At 32.0% G+C, this 26,650-nt stretch overlaps 1 protein-coding gene across 2 annotated transcripts in view; it reads right to left on the minus strand.

Moving 5' to 3' along the window:
• Positions 1-26,650, minus strand: part of LOC119606190 — a 52,206-nt gene that overhangs the window by 10,844 nt on the left and 14,712 nt on the right. For both annotated transcript variants that reach the window (XM_037959607.1, XM_037959606.1), the window contains exons 2-5: positions 11,067-11,389; positions 10,857-10,918; positions 6,204-6,360; positions 5,720-5,955 (exon numbers count right to left, since the gene is read on the minus strand). In XM_037959607.1, the coding sequence (XP_037815535.1) occupies positions 5,720-5,955; positions 6,204-6,360; positions 10,857-10,918; positions 11,067-11,086 (475 nt within the window). In that variant the 5' untranslated portion in view covers positions 11,087-11,389. The remainder of the gene's footprint in view (positions 1-5,719; positions 5,956-6,203; positions 6,361-10,856; positions 10,919-11,066; positions 11,390-26,650) is intronic.

The following is a 26,650-nucleotide window of genomic DNA, read 5'->3' on the forward strand; positions in this document are numbered from 1 at the left end:
TCAAATAGAACTGAATAAGAAGGAAGAAGTTTTCTAAATAATCTTGAATGCAATTCTATTTTTCTGATATTTGATTACAAAATTCTTATAAGTAGTATTAGACATTTCTGAAATACAATTGGAACTGGTGTAGTATATAATTTTTTCAAGTACTGTGCAACAGTTTAAAGTCAATGACTTTAATATGTTGACAGTATTTGTAAAAAAACATATTGAAAAAATGTAGATATAAAATATTTATATAAACTAATGCAATTGTTATCAAAAATACATTCTTAACCATTTTTTTTTTTCAAACAGTGTAGGTACTTTTTGTCAGATAAGTACTTTAAAGGGAAAAATCTCATTGTTCACATTAAGTTAAATTGTAATAATTTATTTAATTATCCATGTAGGCTAAATTGAAGTATTTGATACTTATTTATTTTAATTATTCATTATATTTAATTCTATAGTCACAAGTATAGTCTCATACTTTCAATTCTGAGATTTTTTTAGGACGTCATTAGCTTCTGATTTCTGAAAGTTTTAGTTTAGCTTTATAATAAAATCTATGAGTACAATTTTGTGTATTTAAAGCGAGTAAATTATTTTATTTCTTAGAATTGAAATCGTTAAAAATAAATAATTATTGCGATTTTTTATCTTTTAGAAAACTAGTATTGACGTTAAATCGAACTTAATGAAACTATAAAACGTCGTCTGTAAATTAAAATCACGTTATATATTCCTAATTAAAAAGTTATGAAGTTCTAAGTGCAATTAATTGGGTATTTTAAATAAAACGTGCAATTGAATCATCATTGAATCGAATTAATGTGTATTTCAAATACCGGTATCGACTATGGCTCAAGTCAAAGTACCACATTTTGGTCCCGCTCGTATTGAATAGGGACTTACCTACATTGTGCAATAGATAAAGTACGGCATTTGTTCTAGTCTAACACTATTGGAGCTATTCTCCTAACTATATGATTCACTAACCATCCTACAAAAGCAGGAATCTAAGCAACAGATAGATTTATAACATCAATCCAATCTTTGATAATATCTTCGGAGTCGAAATACCCACAAAAGATGTTTGGGAGCGAAGTACTGAGTTCTTCGCTCCCTTCTTCGTGGTCACCATCAGAGTACAAATTGACATTAACATCTACATAGAGGGTCTTGCACCACTAATGGCTCTCGCCTCGAACGTGATAAGGTCGAGATGTAATATCAATTGACTTCATACTCTGTGTCAATTTAGACGACACTCTGTCAAATTGATTTGGGTCTTGAAACTGAGAGCATTCGGGTAATGCCATTAATGAAAGGGCAACAGGAACATCGGAACACAAGTGGTCCAATTGTCACCACTATCCAAAATGCTCTGGTAATGTCTCTCGAAACTTATAAAGGTTTCTTATAGGAATACTTACTGGGCAATTTATGATTGGATGCAGATCAGATCATATGGGCTACGTAATTAAAACTTATAGCAGAAGTTGTTTAATGTGACTGCTTCGCTCTACAATAGCGCACATTGATTAGAATATCCCTGGACCCAGCCCAGGAAAGCTAATTAGCTGTCGTATTGTTGTAAATGTTGATGTAAAAAGATCGGATTGTCAGATCTATCAGATGAAACTATGAAATTTAACCGTTTCTATTCTTTTAGAGTGATATCTTCCTATCTAGTGTAATTTGTAATCAGAAATGATCAATGACAAATCATTAAAAAGATCAATCAATATTTTTAATTGAATTACTGTTAGTGATCAGTATTAAATCAATAGACTATCCCCTGATTTTACTGAAAAACTATAGCCTTTTACTTCTGGCAGACACTCTTATAAAGTTAAAAGTTTTCACACAAACTCTCATTTAAAGAGTTATATTTCTGGTCATTATTGCTCTTAATAGGGGGACCTTAAAATTAATCTTATGGCTGACATCTAATCATTAAGGAAAATGTGGATTATTGCCAATATAAGACAATAATGATTTCTAAGATATTCGCTTAAAAGTGTAGACCAAGAATTTAGCATATGTCTTGAAGACATCTACAAACGATATCTGAAAGACATGAGTAACTCGAAAAGAAATCACTTTATGAATATTTTTCAATGAAATGATAAAAAAAACCTAACAATCACGGTGAGTTGAAATTTAACGATAACGGAGGATAGACAATAATAACAATTTTATGGTTAACGGTAGTCATAATATTACGACTGCTGTTGTAAAAAGATCTATTTAATAACCTACATATAATGCGAATTATTTATCTTTTATTTATTAGTTAACTACATTAATGATATATTTACCTAAAACATAAATCAATAACGATATTAATTAAACATTTAATTGAGTTAATGAATTAGCTGAACCCAGTTTAACATGTCCTACATCACTAGCTACTTTAGAACTAGTACAAAGGGCAAAGAAAAAATCATATAATTTATTTTTAAACCAACTGACGTGATTGTAATCATAACGGAATAAAAGTGAAAAAACACATGACGTAAAATATAGTAACCAGGCCTGGAAAATTCAGTATTTCAGAACTTTTTCATATTGAAGTATACCGCGGTAACCTTACGACATTTTCGGTAATTTTTCTAGTTTCGTCCAGTTTATAGTCTAGTCTATAGTCTAGTCTATAGTCTAGTCTATAGTCTAGTCTATAGTCTAGTCTATAGTCTAGTCTATAGTCTAGTCTATAGTCTAGTCTATAGTCTAGTCTATAGTCTAGTCTATAGTCTAGTCTATAGTCTAGTCTATAGTCTAGTCTATAGTCTAGTCTATAGTCTAGTCTATAGTCTAGTCTATAGTCTAGTCTATAGTCTAGTCTATAGTCTAGTCTATAGTCTAGTCTATAGTCTAGTCTATAGTCTAGTCTATAGTCTAGTCTATAGTCTAGTCTATAGTCTAGTCTATAGTCTAGTCTATAGTCTAGTCTATAGTCTAGTCTATAGTCTAGTCTATAGTCTAGTCTATAGTCTAGTCTATAGTCTAGTCTATAGTCTAGTCTATAGTCTAGTCTATAGTCTAGTCTATAGTCTAGTCTATAGTCTAGTCCATAGTCTAGTCTATAGTCTAGTCTATAGTCTAGTCTATAGTCTAGTCTATAGTCTAGTCTATAGTCTAGTCTATAGTCTAGTCTATAGTCTAGTCTATAGTCTAGTCTATAGTCTAGTCTATAGTCTAGTCTATAGTCTAGTCTATAGTCTAGTCTATAGTCTAGTCTATAGTCTAGTCTATAGTCTAGTCTATAGTCTAGTCTATAGTCTAGTCTATAGTCTAGTCTATAGTCTAGTCTATAGTCTAGTCTATAGTCTAGTCTATAGTCTAGTCTATAGTCTAGTCTATAGTCTAGTCTATAGTCTAGTCTATAGTCTAGTCTATAGTCTAGTCTATAGTCTAGTCTATAGTCTAGTCTATAGTCTAGTCTATAGTCTAGTCTAAGTCTATAGTCTAGTCTATAGTCTAGTCTATAGTCTAGTCTATATCTAGTCTATAGTCTAGTCTATAGTCTAGTCTAGTCTATAGTCTAGTCTATAGTCTAGTCTATAGTCTAGTCTATAGTCTAGTCTATATTCTAGTCTATAGTCTAGTCTATAGTCTAGTCTATAGTCTAGTCTATAGTCTAGTCTAGTCTATAGTCTAGTCTAGTCTATAGTCTAGTCTATAGTCTAGTCTATAGTCTAGTCTATAGTCTAGTCTATAGTCTAGTCTATAGTCTAGTCTATAGTCTAGTCTATAGTCTAGTCTATAGTCTAGTCTATAGTCTAGTCTAGTCTATAGTCTAGTCTATAGTCTAGTCTATAGTTTAGTCTATAGTCTAGTCTATAGTCTAGTCTATAGTCTAGTCTATAGTCTAGTCTATAGTCTAGTCTATAGTCTAGTCTAGTCTAATATAGTCTAGTCTATAGTCTAGTCTATAGTCTAGTCTATAGTCTAGTCTATAGTCTAGTCTATAGTCTAGTCTATAGTCTAGTCTAGTCTAGTCTATAGTCTAGTCTATAGTCAGTCTATAGTCTAGTCTATAGTCTAGTCTATAGTCTAGTCTATAGTCTAGTCTATAGTCTAGGTCTATAGTCATAGTCTAGTCTAGTCTAGTCTATAGTCTAGTCTATAGTCTAGTCTATTAGTCTAGTCTATAGTCTAGTCTATAGTCTAGTCTATAGTCTAGTCTATAGTCTAGTCTATAGTCTAGTCTATAGTCTAGTCTATAGTCTAGTCATAGTCTAGTCTATAGTCTAGTCTAGTCTAGTCGATAGTCAGTCTATAGTCTAGTCTATAGTCTAGTTCTATAGTCTAGTCTATAGTCTAGTCTATAGTCTAGTCTATAGTCTAGTATATAGTCTAGTCCTATAGTCTAGTCTATAGTCTAGTCTATAGTCTAGTCTAATAGCTAGTCTCGTCTAGTCTATAGTCTAGTCTATAGTCTAGTCTATAGTCTAGTCTATAGTCTAGTCTATAGTCTAGTCTATAGTCTAGTCTATAGTCTAGTCTATAGTCTAGTCTATAGTCTAGTCTATAGTCTAGTCTATAGTCTAGTCTATAGTCTAGTCTATAGTCTAGTCTATAGTCTAGTCTATAGTCTAGTCTATAGTCTAGTCTATAGTCTAGTCTATAGTCTAGTCTATAGTCTAGTCTATAGTCTAGTCTATAGTCTAGTCTATAGTCTAGTCTATAGTCTAGTCTATAGTCTAGTCTATAGTCTAGTCTATAGTCTAGTCTATAGTCTAGTCTATAGTCTAGTCTGTAGTCTAGTTTATAGTCTAGTATATAGTATAGTCTATAGTCTAGTCTATAGTCTAGTCTATAGTCTAGTCTATAGTCTAGTCTATAGTCTAGTCTATAGTCTAGTCTAAAGTGTAGCCTATAGTCTAGTCTATAGTCTAGTCTTTAGTGTAAATCTTACTATTTATTATAAGTTAGTACAATTCAAAAATTTCAGTTTTCCATGCCTGATACAAACGACTAAAAATACTCATTATATGGGTAAATGAATTAAGTAGATTTTCAGCAGATAAAAATGTATGTTGCTAATCAAGGAAATTATTTTTGGCAAAAATTACTCGAAACAAAAGTTCATAATTTATATCGCAGCGAAAAATAATTTATTTTCATTTAACAATAACAAAATAATAATTGAAGAAGTAATAAACAAAATATTTTTGTTAGACTTTTTTTTTTTGATTATTAAAATTGGAAAATATAACATTATTAAACTTAAATATTATTTATTAATAATATTTAAACTGAAAACAAAAATTTTTCTTTGGCATAAAACTAATAACAATAAACTAAATAAATTTAAAACTAAAGTTAAACTTATTTAATACAGTTGAGGTTAGGTTAAGAATTTATATAATAAAAAGTGTTGCCAACTCATTAACAAGTCTTATTATTGTTTTTTGTTAAAAAATTAAATTAAATTAAACATAAAACATAAAAAATAATATTGCGACTTTATAATTTCAGTACTTTTGTTTGCATAATTTTAAACTTAAACTTATTAATTAATTAAATATTATGAAACTTAATTGTTAAAAACTAAAAAAAAAAAATAATACTTTAAACTTTTTCAAACCCTCCCTGGCGTTATACAAAACAAACCCTTAATCTAAATAAAATTTAACTTTTAACTGAGGCGTAGTAGTGCCCGGGCTACCAGGCCCATTGTCCATACTATGTCTCGATAAAAATGGTGTAGATTCATTATTACCTTCCAAACGTCTCAGCAAACGATCCTGATCGCTTTCCTTCGGCGTGGTGGGTATTTCACGTTTAGGAGAGTGTATACCCGCTAAATTTATCTTGGTATTGATGCGATTCAATTTTGTTGGCTGATGATCCTGGAATATTTGTGAATTGGCAAATACGGCCAGGATTTCGGGTCCCAACATGGGTACATTTGTTTGGGTTTCACGTCTATAGACTTCTTCATCAATTTTGCCATTACTGTGTTAATGAAGTGTATAAATATTTATATTTTTTTCACAAATTATTATTTTTTAAAAAAAGTACAAGAAATTGAATTGTTAAATAGTATTCACACGAAATCGGACAAAAAAAAAATAAAGCTTCAAAAAAGTTATGTGTTAATTTTCCAAAGTTAATGGTAGTTGTTGTTGATGATGATCATGTTATTAGAGTTAATTTTTTATTTTCTTATGAAATTGTTAAGTATTTAGTTAATCAATTAGTACCTGAATAAAGCCGATGAGTTTCCCCTTCTTAATGGTTGATCAACAATTATTTGTGGTACGGTTAAATTGTTATTGTCCGCTGGCTGTATGCGTCCCAAAACATTGCCATTTTTTTGTGTTGCTAAATATTGCTCATCTTCTTCGGGATTGTAATTGGCTGAAATTAAGAGAAATTTGTTTAGAGTTTGAAAATTAGTTTGTCAAATTCGAATTCTTAAATATAAACAATGAATAATCAATTAGTGACTCATTGAAAGCTTAATGAGGAAATGATCAAGCAAGTCTGTGATCACAATTATAGACAATGCTTATAGAAGTGGATCAGTATTTCTTCAAGATAGACAGTGGTGAGATGATCACCTTAATGTTAAGATCAAAGAACTGCATAAAAACCATGTGATTTTGGAAACCACAGCAAACCTGGTGATCATTCACTGATGACAGCTCAAAGTTTTCACAATGCTAGGCTACGATCTGTCGAAAAACGGCCGAGAACATCGCTGATCTCTATAAAAGAGATCGGCAAACGATTCTTCACCGTCCATTGGAACTAGGACTTTTTTCGACTTCAATTTAGAAATTTGTTTATCCTGCATATAAAAAATACGAATTTGGATCCAGTGGACTTTTAAAGATTATACGATCTGCCGTAAAAACTACCGAGAACTGCATATGAAAAATATGAATTTGGATCCAGTGGGCTTTCAAAGATTATACGATCTGCCGTAAAAACTGCCGAGGACATTGCTACTCTCTGTTTAAAGTGCCCGGCAATCGATTCTTTACCTTTACTCGAACTTGAATTTAGAACAAATTGTTGACCTGTATTTGAATTATCTTAATTTGGACATGATGGACTATCAAAGATTGTACAGAAAGTTCGATATGTCAATGAAAAGGCTTATCCACGAAGAACTTCGCGAGCTTTCGCTAAAAAAGAGCATAAACTCGGAATTTGTCTTGATGTTTGTTAAATTTGGGAAATTTTGAATGTGGATTTAGGCTAATCGCGTTACTGATCATAAACAACGTCAACGATAAAAGATTAAAATACATTTTGCAGTAGATTTTCATCTGGTTGTGGAGATATAAAGGATTAGGTCATTGCGATCAATTCTGGTTCAATTATTCCCAAGATTGATCCCTAAGATCATGCGTTTTGAACTCTATGACAATAACGCGCCATACGAAGGCCAACTCTCAAACTCAGTCGAATATATGCTACATGTAAGGGTAAAGTCTACCGATAAACGAACCATACTCATTAGATTCTCTTAAACATGGGTAGAGTTGCAAACTTTAGACTTCAGAAAATGTTTTAAAAGAGGAAAGAATGGAGGAGTAATAAGTTTATTTTGAACTTTCATGTTCGGGAAACTGAGAGCTGCATTTGAACAACTTGCGATAACTCTAAAGAAATCCTATGTGAAGCTCGGCCAACCATACTTAAACTGAGTGTCCCTAACCGCAATGTAAACCCTTTGTGTTTATGGAACCCAAAGAGATGCCATCTATTGTAGGCTACTGATATCAGATCATATGATCGCACAGTACATGAACCGAAATAAATTGATTAGATTAAATCGGAATATCTGAACAGATCTTTTGGACTACGATTTTATTGGATCAATGCATAACACTCTTTCTCTGAAATATGTTTTTTTCTGATACGCCCCTATAAAATCTATTTTCTTAGTATTCAAAAGTTAGTTTGAGATATATTTCATTCCAAACTTGGTCCAAAGTTTGGTTGACTTATAAAATTTCTGAAAAACTAACACGATTTCGAATAAAAAAACTTGGACCGAGAATTAAATGTAGTGAAAATAAAAACTTCTTCAATCTGTTGCAAAAACATTGACAACTCAATAGAATCCTTAAATCTTGTCGAAGAATATATAAGAAAGTACAAAGGTCCGATGACTTGAATTCCCAAGACCTATAAATTTAGACTAATTCTTCCTAATTTTGTTGATATATTAAAATAAAATTGATAACACAATCTACACTTTTTTCCCCCAAAAAAATAACTGTGTTTTTAAAGGTAGATAACTTAAAGTTGCTAAAATTGTTTTCAGTGTCAGAGTCATGTTGACAGCTGTCACGTGATTTTTGTTTACTTTGGATTATAATTTATATAAACAAATCTGGTTAAAGAAATCAGTGCAGAGTGACAAAAATAAAGATAGTAATTTAGACATACCATATTTAGAAGTACAGGACAACGTCGCTAAAACTGATACATAAATTTCCGATAACAAAAAATTGCAACTCGAAATTAGATAAATCTATCTATTTTTTCGGATCGTTTTCTATATTAGAGTTCACATATCGCACCGGAGATTAAATAAATCGATCATAATAAGCTTCAAGCAGATATCTTATTAGTGTAGCAGGGTCAAGATAAAGAAGCTTTTAGAGTTGCCGAAACTTTATCAGAATTGCTAAAGTAAAACTGTGGTCTAACTTCTTATAGAGCGTCGAAAGCAAATTTAACTTATTTATAGATTCCCAAGAGAAATTCTTAAACAAAACTGATAGATCTTGAACAGAATATATAGTAGATAACCTATAGGATCGCAATACTAAGAACACAAGTCTCTTAGCGCGTAACTTCCTGGGCGGTATAAGAGTTATATTTTTCGTTTGTTTGACCTAATGGTCCTGATCTAAATCATATAAATATGTTAGCTTTAAGATCCAAAAATTTAGAAGAAAAATACATCTTGCTCTTACTCCCAACTATGACCACAGAAGAAGCAAAATTTGCCAATTTATTGACTCCGTTTAGACGACGGAATAATAAAATTTATAAAAATCATTTGTGTGAACAGAAGAATTAGTATCTTAATTATTACTATCAGATCAAGGGCCCCTTGGGTCATGTTTCCTTGGTAAACCTTGAATTTATTGCAATCTCGGGGAATAGATGTGCTACCAGTACCTCTAGTCTGCCGCGACTAGAAACTGTATAAGTTAAATAACTCCTCAAGCTTGTTTGACTTTCGTTTTGACCAGAACCAATATCTGATCTAGAATTACAGGAGTTGGTGGTCGGCTGGATTCATAATCATGTTACAGATACTGGTTGAAACCTCAAACGTGGTAGGAGAATGTTGGTTTAAGATTGATACCCAATTAAATAAACATTTCAAGATAATAAGTTTCACCTGCTATTGCTGACTCAACAGAACCCCAGAGAGGAGTGACTGCGGTCACTATATATTGGGATTGAGTTGATTTCACAAGAACAGAAGGCATATTGAGTCAGAGATGTGCGGGTGAGATGAGGCCTATGAATATGTCAGATGTCTGGCTTGTAGGGTAATAGATGTACGGTATCCCTGTCCTGTCAATGTTAAATAAATATTTCCGGATAAGTTTTCCATACAGCAGGAACAGAACTCCATATAGAAATTACTGTTGGGAGTAAGTTGATTTCACAAGAACACAAGGCAGATTGAGTCAAATGATGTGCGTGTAAGGTGAAACCTATGAATGTGTCGGATGGCTGACTTGAATGATGAGGGATGTACGGTATTCCAGTCCTTGTGTTATCGATAAATTTCCCATCTTAAGGAAGCAAATTCTTGGCTTACTGATCAAATAAGTCTATAGCTGCTGTTGCCGATTCAAATTCCATCATTGTGGTTGTTTGTATATTGTCGAAAAAGGCTTCATATAGGGTCTGAATATTGCTGGATATTTCGCTTCGGCATCGCAATGGTCTGATAGCTGAAATTCTTTGACAAGGTGCTTGTACAAGGACCGGCACAGTCATGTACAAAAATGCCCATCTGAGTATTCTTTGCAAGTCATAGGGGAACGGTAATGAGCCGTTTCTAGCAGCGCACTTATGTAGGGCAATCCAGGAACTTTCAGATGATTGCGGACTTTATGATAAAAGTTTACAGGGGATTCTTCGAACATTTCTTAAGTCTGAGATCGAATATGACGAACATGAAACTATAAAAATTCGAAAGAGAAAAAGTCCATCTGAGTTTACTTTGCAAGTCGCAGGGGGCTGTTTTGGTCCGTTTCTAGCAACGTAATCCGTCTAATCAGACGCAATCCAGGAAATTGAGAATTTTAATTAGTTAGTGAATTAGTGAATCCCCAATGTTTTCAGGGGATTCTTTGAAATTTCCTAAATTCAGAGATCGAACACGATTTTAATAATAATAAAACTTGTTATTGAAACTATATAAATGCGAAAGTGAATCCCCTTTTAGAGCTAATACTGAATAGCGCTATGTATGTAGTTATTGTCAAGCCCCAAAATCTTTATAATCTTACCAATATTAAAAATACAATTGTTGTATTCAAAATTTGGAAATCAATCATTAGAACAATGTTAAAACACGTCTGGACAATTTATTTATGAATGACCTCACTGAGGATCAAAACTAATTCTGTCTTATGAAATTCAAAATTTCAAAATTCTCAGCTTTAATACACAAACGATATTGAATCATCCAAAATGCAAAACGTTTAAGTCATAAAAATAACGCTATTAGTCAGAAAAAAACTATAATAAAAATGTTTATTATTTAGTTTTGCCAAACATGAATACTATTACACACTTTGACGTGATAATTTAAATCACTTATCCCTTAAACACCCTAACTACTGATAACCGTAGACATTACTTACCAATAGATTCATCATAACAAAATTTTTCCTCAAAACAATTCCAATAGAAATCTTCCCAGCAACTAAAAATAAACAAACAAAATAAATACAAATTATTATCATTAAAATATTATTACATAAAAAAATTAATACACAATTGCATAAAAAATGTGTATTAGGGGGGAAAAAAACAACAACAAAATAAATAAATTGTTTATATTTTGTACTTACTTTTGACAACAGCGACACATTTTTAATGGCTGGAGTTACGAAAAATTGTTGGCTGACAGTTGTTGAAGGTGTAAACGCTTTGTTTTTTTTTTAAGCGTTTTAATTAAGGTTTTTTTTATAATTGTTATTTTTAAATATATGTAATTTATTTATTTTTTTATTATATATAAATTATTGTTATTATTTAAATCAACAGCTTAGTTTTTTTGTATAAATTTATTATTATTTTTTTTCTTTTAATTCTTTTTTTTTTTTTTTTGGTAACAAAAACACGACGACGACAAACACGTCTATGTGTTTAACGTTAAAGGTCTCGTTTAGCTCTAAAAAAACGTCAAGAAATTTAACAAAACCGAAAGTACAATATAAAATAAATATGAATATGAAAAAAAAAATCTCAGCAATCATACATTTGTTTTTATTTATTAAGAATCCGCTCGCTCGCCTTTAAGAGCGTAACAGAAATTTTGTATAAACCCGATCCCCGATACAACAAAAAAAAAAAAACAACCAGTACTCGGGCCAGAGTTTGTTTCTTACGATGTTAAAAGATTCTTCACAATAATAAATAAAAGCGTGACTATGACTGCATCTGAGTATAACTGACGTACGGACTGACTGACAAAATGTCTGGTGTTTATTTTTTGAGGACAATTTTCATTAGAGTGCAAAAAACGAATACATTTTTTTATAGCTTCAACATTTCGCACCGATCCATTTGGGCAACAACAAAAACAACTTACTTCACCTGTTTAAATAATTACAACTAAAGAGAGTGTAAAAGAGCGAGAGAGAAAGAGACACAAAATGCACGAGCACTAAATAAATATATAAGTTTTTGAGCAGACTAGAGGTGTGTTTGTACGAGTTTTTTATGCAAGAGAAAGAACATAACGTTTTTTGTAAGCCCTATTAAGTATTGGGGGTAATTGTTAGTTTTGATGCCGTAAAATAAAGTGTTGACTTTAATTAATCTGGGTAACGTGACAGTAGTCAGGTGGTAACGGCACTTGCTAGTACAAATGTAAACACTTGAGCAATATACAAAGTTGCCACATAGTTTGTGTTTAATTTTTCGAAGGACCAATTTGCTAACACTAACAGTTTAGGACGTTTGCAAGGCAAAATTTTGCATTTTTTGACGTGAAGGCTATAGATTTATATCCATCACTATAGACCAGCCTATAGTCAAGACTATAATAAAGTTAATAGTCTTGACTTTGTACCAGTCCATGGTAAAGATTATAAATTATTTATATATAGACCTGTCTCTAGTCGGTACTATAGTAAATACTATAGACCAGTCTATAGTCAACACTATTCTCCGATTTATAGTCAAGACTATATAAATCTTTTACTATAGATTCGTCTATAGTCTTGACTATAGATTCATCTATAGTCCTGACTATAGACTTGTCTATAGTAAACACTATAGACCAGTCTATAGTTAACACAGTCTGTATTCAATACTATAGAAAGGTCTATAGTCAATACTATATACCAGTCTATAGTCAAGACTATATACCAGTCTATAATCATGACTATACCCCAGTCTATAGTCAATACTATAGAAAAGTCTATAGTCAATACTACAGAAAAGTCTATAGTCAAGACTATAGACCACTATATAGTCACTACTATAGAACAGTCTATAGTTAACACTATAGCCCAGTATATAGTCAACACTATAGACCTGTCTATAATCAACACTATAGACCAGTCTATAGTCAAAACAATAGACCAATATATAGTCAAGACTATAGTCCAATCTATAGTCAAGACTATTAGACCAGTGTATAGTCAATACTATAGAAAAGTTTACAATCAAGACTATAGACATGTCTATAGTCAACACTATAGACAAGACTATAGATCAGTCTATACACAATACTATAGAAAAGTCTATAGTCAATACTATAGTTAACACTATGGACCAGACTATAGTCAACACTATAGACCAGTCTATAGTCAGAACAATAGACCAGCATATAGTCAAGACTATAGTCCAATTTTTAGTCAAGACTACAGACCAATATATAGTCATTACTATAGACAAGTCTATAGTCAAAACAATAGACCAGTATATAGTCAAGACTATAGTCCAATCTATAGTCAAGACTATTAGACCAGTGTATAGTCAATACTATAGAAAAGTTTACAATCAAGACTATAGACATGTCTATAGTCAACACTACTATAGACCAGTCTATACACAATACTATAGAAAAGTCTATAGTCAATACTATAGTTAACACTATAGACCAGACTATAGTCAACACTATAGACCAGTGTATAGTCAGAACAATAGACCAGCATATAGTCAAGACTATAGTCCAATTTGTAGTCAAGACTACAGACCAATATATAGTCATTACTATAGACAAGTCTATAGTCAAGACTATAGACCAGTATGTAGTCACGACTATAGTCGAGTCTATAGCCAAGACTAGTCTATAGTCAACACTATAGACCAGTCTAAAGTCAAAACAATAAATCAGTCTATAGTCAAAACAATAAATCAGTCTATAGTCAAGACTATAGACCAGTCCATAGTCAAGACTATAGATCAGTCTATAGTCAACACTATAGACCAGTCTATAGTCAACACTATAGACCAGTCTATAGTCAATACTATAGAACAGTCTATAGTCAGGACTATAGACCAGTCTATAGTCAAAACTTTAGACCAGTCTATAGTCAATACTATAGAACAGTCTATATTTAACACTATAGACCAGTCTATAGTCAATACTATAGAACAGTCTATAGTCAAGACTATAGACCAGTCTATAGTCAATACTATAGAACAGTCTATAGTCAAAACTATAAACCAGTCTATAGTCAAAACTATAAACCAGTCTATAGTCAAGACTATAGACCAGTCTATAGTCAAGACTATAGACCAGTCTATAGTCAAGACTATAGAACAGTCTATAGTCAAGACTATAGACCAGTCTATAGTCAAGACTATAGAACAGTCTATAGTTAACACTATAGACCAGAGTATAGTCAATACTATAGACCAGTCTATAGTCAAAACAATAGACCAATCTATAGTCAAAACAATAGACCAATCTATAGTCGGGACTATAGTCCAATCTATAGTCAAGACTATAGACCAGTATATAGTCAAGACTATAGACAAAGTTTCCATCAAAAATTCACTCTATTTACTACTGTCCAGTCATATTTATTCCCCATAAGCTACCACTCCATAATTATGTAATCCCCCTAATAGTCCATCAACCATAATTATCAATACTTTTATGTCAGCTGTTTAACACCGTTTGTTAATGGTATTTTTTCTATGTTCCAACAAACGACTAGTCTGATGATATTCACTCGTAACAACTACCACAATATATAACCAATATATACTTGCACACTAATATACTTACTAAAGCTATTTCAGGTAATTTCATCTACGCTATATTTTTTTTTTTTTTTCAAACGATATGCTGATAACTGAATAATCAGCAAACCAGAAATAGAAAATAAAAACAAAACTGGTAAAAAAAATCACACATAACTTTTATACATTAGAGTACTTAATGAAAAAAACAATGTTACCGAAAACAATGTTGTGCGATTGACTTTTTAATAGTGTATGTGCTCCCAAGTTTGCACAGAAGCTCTCAGAGTTTAGACCACATTGAAAGGCAGGTACATAGGAGTTTAACAGGGAAATTTTGGTACGAAAGAAAAAGTACCATAGTCTTTAGGTCATCCCATTTTAGCATGATGTGTGGTTTATACATAGTCAAGACTTTAGACCAGATTAGCAATTAATACAGCGATAGTCAAGACTATAGATAAGTCTATAGTCGAGACTATAGATCACTCCTTAGTCAATGCTGTGATCAGTCTATAGTCAAGACTATAGCTCAATTTATAGTCAACACAATAGATCAGTATATAGGCGAAATTATAGACAACTATATAATCCAGACAATGGTTCAGTTCATAGTCAATACTATTGATCAGTATATAGATGAGTCTATAGTAAAGACTTTAGAGCAGTTTATATCAAAACAATAGACCAATAAAAATAAAAGTAGTGCCCAAAAAGAACTGTTTTCTTAGTACTATTTCAAATTTTCTTTATGCATCACTAATCCGTTTAAAATTCATTTTGTATCTGTACATTGTACAACAATTCTCTTTAACAAATCATATCTACAACTGAAAAACTTTGGGATTCAGTTTTGTCTTGATAACTGATTAAAAAAAAAACAAATTGTTTATTTTGCATTTTGATAAAATAGAAGTGTTGTATTACTTTAATACTCTTTAAAAGAGAACAGCAGCATGTTGGGGATCTAGAGAGTGTTGAGGTAAACGATTTAGTGTTGGAGTTTAAACGCCAACAAAAAATTGAGTATATATATTTTTTTATGCTCAACACCTTTATAAAAAGAAATATAAGCCAAAACGTAATAAATAATTTATTATCTTTTTTTTAATAAAGAATATTGTGAATATTATAGAAAACATATTTTTAGGCTGACATTGAAATAATGTAGTAGACGTAATGTCTAGGTTGATACTAGGAATAATAATCAATTAATTTGTTTAACTTCAGTAGCTTAAAACCGGTATGCAGTCTTGACTATATAATATGCTATAATCTCGGTTTCAGGCTGATCTATAGTCTGAACTATAGACTGATCTATAGTCTCGACTATAGACTGATCTCTGGTCTCGACTAGAGATTGATCTATAGTTTCAGCTATAGACTGGTCTATACAGGCCTGTCAGAGAATTCCATTCCGATCGAAAGTGGAATTATAACTTGTAAATAAATCGATGAAAACTTAAAAAAAATAATATCTTGTCAATTCCACGTTGAAAATGTGAAGTGGTTTCAACCTGAAAAAGTTGTCATTTTCCTCTTTTGAAGAAGAAAATTAGGAAAGATAATTCCACTTTCGATCGGAATGGAATACTGTGACAGGCCTGATAGTCTCGATTATAGACTGATCTGTAGTCTCAACTATAGATTGATCTATAGTCTAAACTACAGACTGATCTACGTCTCAACTATAGATTGATCTATAGTCTTATCCAAAGGTTGATCTATAGTCTCGACTATAGACTGCTATATAGTCTCGACTATAGATTGATCTATAATCTCGACTGTAGACTGATCTACAGTCTCGACTGTATACTGATCTATAGTCTGATCCATAGTCTCGACTATAGACTGATCTTTAGTCTCGACTGTATACTGATCTATAGTCTGATCCATAGTCTCGACTATAGACTGATCTATAGTCTAGCCTATAGGCTGATCTATAGCCTAGCCTATAGAATGATCTATAGTCTAGACTGATCTATAGTCTCGACTATAGACTGATCTATAGTATCTACTATTGACTGAACTATACACTGATCTCCACGCTCGACTAAAGACTTTCTATAGTTTCTGCTATAGACTGATCTATAGACTAGACTGTAGACAGATCTATAGCCTCGACTGTAGACTGATCTATAGTCTCTACTAAAGACTTATCTATAGTCTCTGCTATAGACTAATCTATAGTCTCGACTATAAACTGATATATGTATAGTGTGTACTATAAACTGATCTATAGTCTCTGCTATAGACTAATCTATAGTCTCGACTATAAACTGATATATGTATAGTGTGTACTATAAACTGATCTATAGTCTCACCTATAGATTGTAGACAGATCAGACAGATAGACTGATCTATAGTCGAGACTGTAGACTGATCTATAGTGTTGACTGTAGTCTGATCTATAGTCTCGACTACAGACTGATATGTAGTCTCGACCATCGACTGATCTGTAGTCTCGACCATGGACTGATATACAGTCTCGACTATAGACTGATCTATAGTCTCGACTATAGAATGATCTATAGTGTCGATTATAGAACGATCTATAGTTTCGACTATAAACTGATCTATAGTTTCGACTATAAACTGATCTATAGGTTTGACTATAGACTGATCTATAGTCACGACAATAGCCCCATCTATAATCTCGACTATAAACTGATATATAGTATTAAATATAGACTGATCTATAGAGACTATAGGCTCGACTATAGACTAATCTATAGTTGATATTACATCACAGCTTATCTTTAATTTTAATTGAAACGCGCAATTTCTTTTTTTCTAAATTTAATTTCTATGTTTGCTAAAACATTTGACATTACTTTGTTATTTTAAACAACTCAAAAATTAGCCAACCTTAAAATAACTTCCTACTAATAAATTGTTTTCACGATATACAAACAAATCAAACAAACACAGAAAACAAATAACAACACCTCCGATTTTAAGGTCTTTTCTTTATAGAAAAAAAAGACCTTTTAACTGTTAATTGAAAATAGACAGTTTTATTAGTGGTAACATAATAATATTATATTTTTTTCAAATATAATAAACATAAACAATTAAATAAACATTTTTTTTGGCTATTTACTGTCATAATCAGTCATTCATTCTTTAGTCAAGCATTTAGTAAAGTATTTATGGTCTGAAGTATTTGTTTTTTTAGTTTTACATAAATTAAAATATTTTTTAAAGAATTCATTGAGATTTTAAGATTTTTTGTTTTGAACTGGATCTTTAAAGTGTTAAGTATACTTATTAGTTGTTTTTATTAATTTTATTCACAAATAAAACCTGTTTAATTATTCAGAAAAAGAAAGATCGAATACAATGACGAATGTTTAAATGTTAATTTTGATTTAGTAGATTAGTAGAAAAGGAATTCATTATACATTTGGGGAACGGTTTCTCAGTAGTTAGTTAGGTTTTAGCTTAATTAACCTATAGTTAACTTGAAACTGTTTTAAAACCTTGTTAAAAGTTAAAATATATGTATATATGTAAAATATATGTATATATAAATGTTAAAATATATAAAATATATAAAAAATATTATTTTCTACTTCTTGAACTCTTTCGGAACACTTGCAGTAACATGGCACCAGAGATACAAGCCGAGACGGCTCAAATCGTCGGCGGTTGGCCGCCGGTAATATTTTGCAAGCCGCGCCGTTGACTTTTTTCGGCTCAAAAGCTAAGCCGGCTTAAACGTAGCTACTGATAAAGATTGGAATCGCACATGTATTTCAGGGCATTCCATCGATTGAAAAACATGAAAGATATGAGGCGGCATTTAATGTCGACGGTTACGGGAAACTTCATCAATATATACTGAACATTTCGGACGGTTATACTCAAACACTTGACGCGCCCGATTGCATACCGCAAACAGAAATTGTCGATATATTGGTCGCAGCAAGGAGAACGAGGTAAAGAGGATCAATATTTTAATTACACGAATTGCTAGAAACTGAAAGACAAAACACGTTTGAGGATCCACCTCGAGACATTGGAACCAGCAAGGAGGTCGTGGTAAAGGGGATCATTAGATCGAATACCTGCAGCAGTCTTTCATTACAGGGATTGCTCTAAACTGAAAGACGAAACAGATTTGAGGATCCTCCTTTAGACATTGTTTCGCAAGGAGATCGTGGTAAAGTGGATCATTAGAGCAAATACCTCCAGGAATCTATAATTATGGATTGCTCTAAACTGATAGACGTGGTAAAGGGGATCATTAGATCAAATACCTGTAGGAATCTTTAGTTGCAAGGAGGTCTTGGTAAAGAGAATCATTACCGAAAATACCAGCAGGAATCATTATTTGCACAGATTGCTCTAAACTGAAAGACGAAACAAGTTTGGGGATCCACCTCGATATATTGCTCCCAACACTGAGGTCGTGGTGAAGAGGATCATTAGAGCAAATACCTGCAGGAATCTTTAGTTACACAGATTGCTCTAAACTGAAAGACGAAACATGTTTGGGGAGCCACATCGAGACATTGGACCCAGCAAGGAGGTGATGAAAAAGAGGTTCATTAGAGCAAATACCTGCAACAGTCAGGGATTGATCTAAATTGAAAGACGAAACTGATTTGAGGATCCACCTCGAGACATTTGTCCCAGCATGGAGATCGTGGTAAAGTGGATCATTAGATCAAATACCTCCAGGAATCTTTAACTACATGGAAACAGATTTAACGATCTACCTTATCACAACAAAAGTTTCAAGACGGAACTCTGTTCCGACAGTTAGATGTTAATTAGGGCGATAACAACTGTAAAACCTTTGACCCTAAGAGAGTTATAACGGAATATTCTTCCAGTTGTTAGCTCTCCATCATCATACGACAATGAAAGAGCAAAGGGAAATAAGGGAGCTTGAGAAAGTTAAACTGATAATTGCAAAACCGTTAAACTTAACGACCGCCACATGGACGAGAGAGGCTCATAATCCAACCGTTAATAATCAGATTGCTAACAGCAGTTTAACTAACACTTCTGGAACTGATCAAATAAAAGCCATAAACTTTATAACAATTTCTCAGAAAGTCTGCGATAGACAAACATCTTTTTTTTAACTTTAGTTAATTCCTAAGAATTTAAAGATGAATTAAACAAATTGAATATAAAATTAATTGGGGAATGATTGAATAAAGAAAAAACAACTTAAAATTCATAATAAAACACTGTTTCCGTAAATGTTATTGCCGGTTTTTTTTAAATACGGTTTCAATATAAATAATGAGAAACTGTTTAATAAATATATAAGGTATATAAAATTGTTAAACGAAATACCAAATATAATAATTAAATAATTTTTATTGCATTTATTAATAAATCCCAGCAAAATTAACATAATTTATTTAAGTTTCCTGGTTAAATTTCTTTAAGTAAAATGAAATTATTATTAAAAGTTGTTTTTTAATTAACTACTTACAACTGGAAAAAAGTAATTTTAAATTGACAGCTGTTATATTGAAGAAACTGTTTTGTTTACATTTAGTTATCAAGAAATGTCAACTTTTTATGACAAATAAGATTATTAAATGCCAACTGTAATTATTCTAAATTTCTTTCAAATTGTCTCTAAAACATTTCAGCTTAAAAAATGTTTAGCATTATTTTCTAAAAATTAGTTTTGTCTAATTTTTAAAAGAATTTACACCATTATTCTAATCCCACTAACACTTAGCACTGTGTAAATTAAAAAAAAATTCAGTTATTATTAGAACTACGATTGTAATTTAAAATCTCATTACATATTAATATTAATTATCACCTGTCTCTACTACTGGAAGGGGAATAACCAGCCCAGCTAACATTTTTTTCCATTTTTGATCACACTCGTCTCTTCTGTTCCGTTCTGCCACATTTTTTAATATTTTTGGATTCATTTTTGAGTCAAATTACTGGTCGTTTAAGAGTCTTTTTCCAATCATATTTCAGTAATTTTTGTGCCTTTTCTGAGTCATCTGTTTCAAACAAATACAATAACACAGATCTTTGATCTTCCCAGCTTACATTTTTTTAAATTTTTGAGCACATTCGAATCATTTATGACACTTCTGCATGATTTGAATGATCATATATGCACTCATTTTCTGATCATAAATGGAACTTTTGTCGGGAGAAATTGCTTCCCAATTCGCATCTTTTATAAAATAATGTTTTATGAGCCCCTTTCTTGATCAGTTCTGACTCATTTTGGAATCTTATTTAAGTCATTAATGAGTCGAATTTCTAGTCGTTTCAATGTCTTTAGCGAATCATATTTTAGTAATTTTTAAGTCTTTTCTGAGTCATTTTCATGTATGTTTCAGAAAAATACAATAATATAAATCTTTGATCTTCCCAGCTGTCTGTTTCAGAAAAATACAATAACACAAATCTTTGATCTTCCCAGCTAGCATATTTTGACTCTTTTGATCACATTCAAGTCATTTATGACTCTCCTGCACGATTAAAATGATCATATATGCACTCATTTTCTGATCATAAATGATACTTTTATCGGGAGAAAATGGTACCCTATCCACGACTTTTCTAAAAATGTCATTTATGAGCCTCTCTTCTGATCAGTTCTGATGTATTTTTGAATCTATTTTCAGTCATTAATGAGTAGAATTACTAGTCGTTTTAGAGTATTTTTCGAATCATATTTTAGTCATTTTTGTGTCTTTTTTGAATAATTTTTATGTCAGTTACAGAAAGCACTTTTTGATCTCCCGACTACTCGAAATATAATTACGAAATAAATTTACAAATAATCATATTTCGAACATCTGAATGATCTATTTATGATTGCTATACAGTTTATTATTCTTTTTCGAATAAATCACATTGTAATCATTTATGCGCCCATTTTTTTTATCATAAATGATACTTTCGTAGGCAGAAAATGGTGACCTATCCGCGACTCTTCTAAAAGAGTCTTTTATGAGCCCCTCTTCTGATCAGTTCTGAATCATTTTTGAGTAAGTAAAAAGTCGAATTACATTTAGATGATACAGAAAATAGTTTTTGATCTTCCGACTGCTCGAAACATAATTACGAAATAAATTTATAAACAATCGTATTTCGAACACCTGGATGATATATTTATGATTGCTCTACATGTTATGCTTAGTTAAGTGACTAATCACTAGACTTAGTTTAGTAATTAATCCTAAAACTATCAAATACTTTTTAAATAAGCAGTTTTTAATCGTATATCGAGATCATTATCGAATAATTTTTTAAGCGCGCAACTTAATCACTTTTACGTCATCAAAAGGAGTCAAAAAAGACACAGTTTACTGAATAATCATCCAATTATCTTCCAAAATGCTAGCTGGAAATGTACAGTTATGTTTATAGTGTATATCGCGTTTCGAAATTGTCGAAAGATATTATTACTTGATAAAAATTAATTATATAGGAAATTTTTTTCTGAAATTACAAAACTGTTTGCAATAAACCAGATGTAACCAACCAACTCTAACTATATGGAAAATGAACTTTATGAGTAATACTGCTTTGGAAATTCCCAATTATTGTTATTCTGTAAAAACGGGTTTAAACTTTTTGAAATTATAAAGTATTGAACTTTGAATTTAAATAAAATTTAAAAGTATTAGGTTATGTTGAATCATATTTTAAAAATTTTAAACTGATTAATTTACTTTATGATTTCTAGAACATCTCTTAAAGTCTAATTTCCAAATCCAATCAATAACCTCATGGTCCACCCTCACCAGCTAAATGTTTCCCCTATCTGTATAAAAAACTTTAATTTATTATTACGAAACTCTATTAGAAAACAAAGCATTCTATAGAAATTATTTTTCCCAAGTCATTAAAAATCGTGAGTTTGATATTGTTTTTTGTTTATTGTTTACATTTTCTCTCAGCAGCTGATTCAGTATTAATTTTTCATTAAAGATTATTAAATAAAGATTTTTCGATTTAATCAATTAATTTGCTAATTATTTGCACATGCATCACATAACGAAACCGTTGACGTATGTTAACTTTAATTTGTTTTCTTAGCGTGTTTTTTCTCGAAAACACGCCTCTTTTAAGTAAAAATAAGAATTACATTAAATTGAAACATTTATTAAAACATGATTGCAAAATAAATATTTATAATAATGAGGTAGAACGGAGAAGTTGTTTAAAATAATTTAAAAATTCTAGTATCAAATGGCCTTATATTATTAGTTGAGGATAAGGCCAGACGGATGCCACATAGTATTCAATTCTCGCCACTTAAAAAACAGCAGTCTGGCAACTCGGTCTGGTATAAAGTGACGCAGGCGTCTGATTGTTTGTGATTGAAAATAATAAACCCGCTCTTCATTACCACCTAAAGTTCGTAGTTAATCAAAACGCTATTTTGGGAGGAGAGGAAACTGCAACCACTAGTTGATGAACTTGAACGTAGTGATGATATTAACTTTGCTTCATTGATCAAGATCATTAGATGTAGCGGGAAGCTGACCAACTCTAGGCCAACGCGAGAATATAAATTATCTCCTCTGTATTAAATCTCTTCTTAGAACGAAGGCTCTCAGGAGATAAGGAAAAATTTAAAGATCTCTGGCACGTAATTGATTTAGGATTTCACAGGCTGCCACGTTTCTCTCAAAGTGTAACTAAATAATGGCCCAATCTACCACCAGTAAATGAGAATGAGGCTTTAATCGACCTAAGGGTAGTCTGAATTTCTTATAAAATTTAAAAATTCTTAAGGTTCAAGGCATTTGATTACGAAATTGTATGCTTCATTTATCAATCGATGATGACGAGAGTTTTCAACACACTTTTATATGACCTTCTGAATACAAATTCCTTCGAAACAACTCGATTTCAGGCTAATGGTGCTAAAACTTTCTCCGAGGTCTGAGATTCCTTAAATAGACAACCGATTTGCAAACACTGTCCTTTGAGTCGAAGGCTTCGACACAACACGTCTTCACCCTACAGCAAAGGAAATTATCTTTGAGATCGGTCTCTTTGTATCCTAAAAATTAAAATTAGATTAAAAGATAAAATTAGATCCAAACACTTTGGAAGCAATGTTATAGCGGATATAACATCCTTAAGGATCATTGATTGGCAAATTTAAAGGAATAACGTCCAGCAGACAAAATTTTTGAATTATCGGATGATAACTCCACTCTAAAGATGATTAAATAAAAAAATTGATTGACATTGCGAAGTCTTTGTCGAAATTAGATCTAAACTCTTTGAGGGCAATGTGTTAACGGTTATATTATATAATAAAGAACATTGATTGAAACATCTTAAGAAATTTCTTCCTGAAAACAAAAGATTCTGAATTATTCAATCAAGTTTCTGAACCTAAATAGATTGAAGAATTGTAAGGAATTACGTAGAGGAAACAATGTTTCTTAAGCATCGGATGAAGGAGTGCAAAATAAGACCGATAGCGGCCTAACATCATTCTCTTCTCTAACATGGACCATGGTCCACAAATCGGACATGATCCTAAGCAACGGAACAGATCTGTATTGCTTTCAGAATCGGTAATGAGTTGCCCAATTCTGGCCGAAATATCAGCCATAAAAAGAACAGCAAACTGTATCTGGTATCATAGGATATAGAACAGAGATATTCTAATCTTTACCAATAGTCAAGCTGCAATCAAGTCCCTGATAGGTGTACTATATGCTCTAATCACGACTGGTCCAGGAATGCCGGTCATCCTTAAATAGGATGGCGAGACATTCAAATATCGTACTCGTATGGACATGAGATCACGGACATTCTACAGGCAACTGTATCGCGGACGAACTCCCGAAAACAGGTTCACTTTCCCGACTCGGACATAGATCATTTCTGTGATACTCCGATAGGAGTACGCAAAAGACACATAGATAATATATTCTACGAACTCTCCCAGGCAAGATGGAGGAATGAACTAACTTGTATTCAAACGTGAAAAGAAATGTGCAAAGCTTGATAAGGAGTACACAGACCATCTTCTGAAACATATCCGATCCCAACTCAGCAAAATGATAGATGTCATCATAGGGCACTGTAAATTTGGTAACCACGCAATGAGGTTTGAACAATGATTATGGCCGAAGCTGTCAAAATGAGGAAGAAGATGAATCTACATCTTCTATGTCACTGTCCTGCATTGGGGTACATCCGACTCCAATGTCTGAGACATGGATATCTGAAGGACACTTCACAGTTGTTTGGAATTAAACAGACATCTTTCTAATGGACCATATTAGGACTGATCCATGTATTTTTCTAAAAATACTTTTCAATCTACCCTCGTTTTATAATCTCTTCACATGAGTATGTATTTTCGAATTGAGTTTGTAATCAATATCACGACAATAATTGTCATGTACAATTTAATAAAGTTTTTAATTGTATAAAATTTATTACGAAAAAAATATAAACACAAAAATCATACACCTGATTAATTTTGTTGGTTTGTTGCTTTTTTTTGTAACTCTAGACATTTGTATTGTTGTTTACATTTACAGCGGGGGCTTGGACATACTTTTCCTTAAGCCCACTTTTATGTAACAATTTTTTAATGGTTTTTTATATTCTCTTTTCTTCATTAATTTCGTCTCTACTAACAAGTCACAATGACAGACAGATAACCGATAACAGACAAAAAACAAAAGTTTTAGTTGGTATTACCAAATATTGTAGCTACAAACATATAAACAATGTCATTACAACATTTCATTTTCTGCTGCAGCAGCAGCAGCGATTGCATGCAAAATTTGAAAAAAAAAAATAAAATCAACACAAAGACCGCCTGACAAAAATCAACAAAACCTTATTTAAAAAGTCTATTCACGCACTACAAATAAAAAAAGTAAATATTGCCATATTTATTGTACAATTTATACCAACAATTCGTAATTGTTTTGGCTTGAAGTGTGAATTATTTATTTGGTTATTATTGTTGTTGCTTTTGTTATTACTTGAATTGTTCCAAATGAGATACATATTTGATCGGTAAATGGCTTTTAATGATCTGTTGTTGTTAGTATTATTGTTGTTACTATATCTTAAGTTGCTGTGCCAGTTATGTTTTCGCTTTAAGTCATAATTTGGATTCGTAGATTTTTTTTGACAGTAATACCTGAAGTATGTAACTCAAGCGATCTTTATAAAGAACAGTTATTTGAAATCATAAAATCTTTAAAAAGAATTGACATAAATTATATTAAGATTTAGGTTTTAAATTTGCTTATTTTCGGGGAAAGACCTAGTTTTTTTATAGTATTGGTAGCACAAACACCAATCTCAGGGGACAAACCCAAATGGATTTCTTTAATACCAAAGACCTGATCAGATTGAACTTAGGTAATAAAGCTACTTTTGTCAATAGAATCAGTGAAGAAGTATTATATATAATTACATATATGTATGTTCAGAAGATCTTATAAACGAAATTGGACAGATTGGAGAATTTCGAAAGAGCACTCCTTTCCAGGCCACCACCAAAGTCGATTAAGTTTCGGAATAAGTCTAAAACTAATTTGACAATGGTCGGGACCTTACTAAATAACCGCTTAGGTCGAGACTCTTTTCAATGTCAAAATAAAGAGGATATAGCGGAGATCTGTCCGGGAAAACTCTATTTATGGTCGATGATATGGGGAGGAGGCTAGAGGATATGGAGGAGATAACGAAATTCCTAATCGACACTCATTTACCACCTGGTACATCGGGTACCATAAATGAACCGTTTTTGGGGGGAAGGGGAAGCAAACACAGAGAACATTTTATAAAGCTGAAGGATCGGATAGTATTTTTCCGAAACTTTTGCAGATGGAGGCGGGGCTATATACGTTTTATCTGTCAAAGATACAGGGTAAATATTTATACCCTAACCCGGAAAACCTAGTTATGATACAACTAAGTCTTATCGACCTATAAGCTTTACGTCCTTCCCACTTAAAGTCATGGAACGGATAGTCGATAGTATGGTTAAAAGCAATATACCAGAAAATTACCTCAAATATAAGCAGCGTGCTAAAAGGCCGATCAGTAGAAACCGCATTAAACGAAGTTGTTCACTATATAGGTGAATCTTTCGATAGAAAACACTGGCGGTATGTATGACAACAATGGTTGAAGGCGCCTTCAATAACGTGTACTAATCCTTAGTTTCATGTTGACCAGGTAGTCCGTAACTAGATCAACAACATGCTAAGGAAGAGATGAATAACCG

The sequence above is a fragment of the Lucilia sericata genome, unplaced genomic scaffold (assembly GCF_015586225.1).
Source record: "Lucilia sericata isolate MDLA Ls3-8-SP2 unplaced genomic scaffold, ASM1558622v1 Contig000558F_arrow, whole genome shotgun sequence".
NCBI classification, from domain to species: Eukaryota; Metazoa; Arthropoda; class Insecta; order Diptera; family Calliphoridae; genus Lucilia; species Lucilia sericata.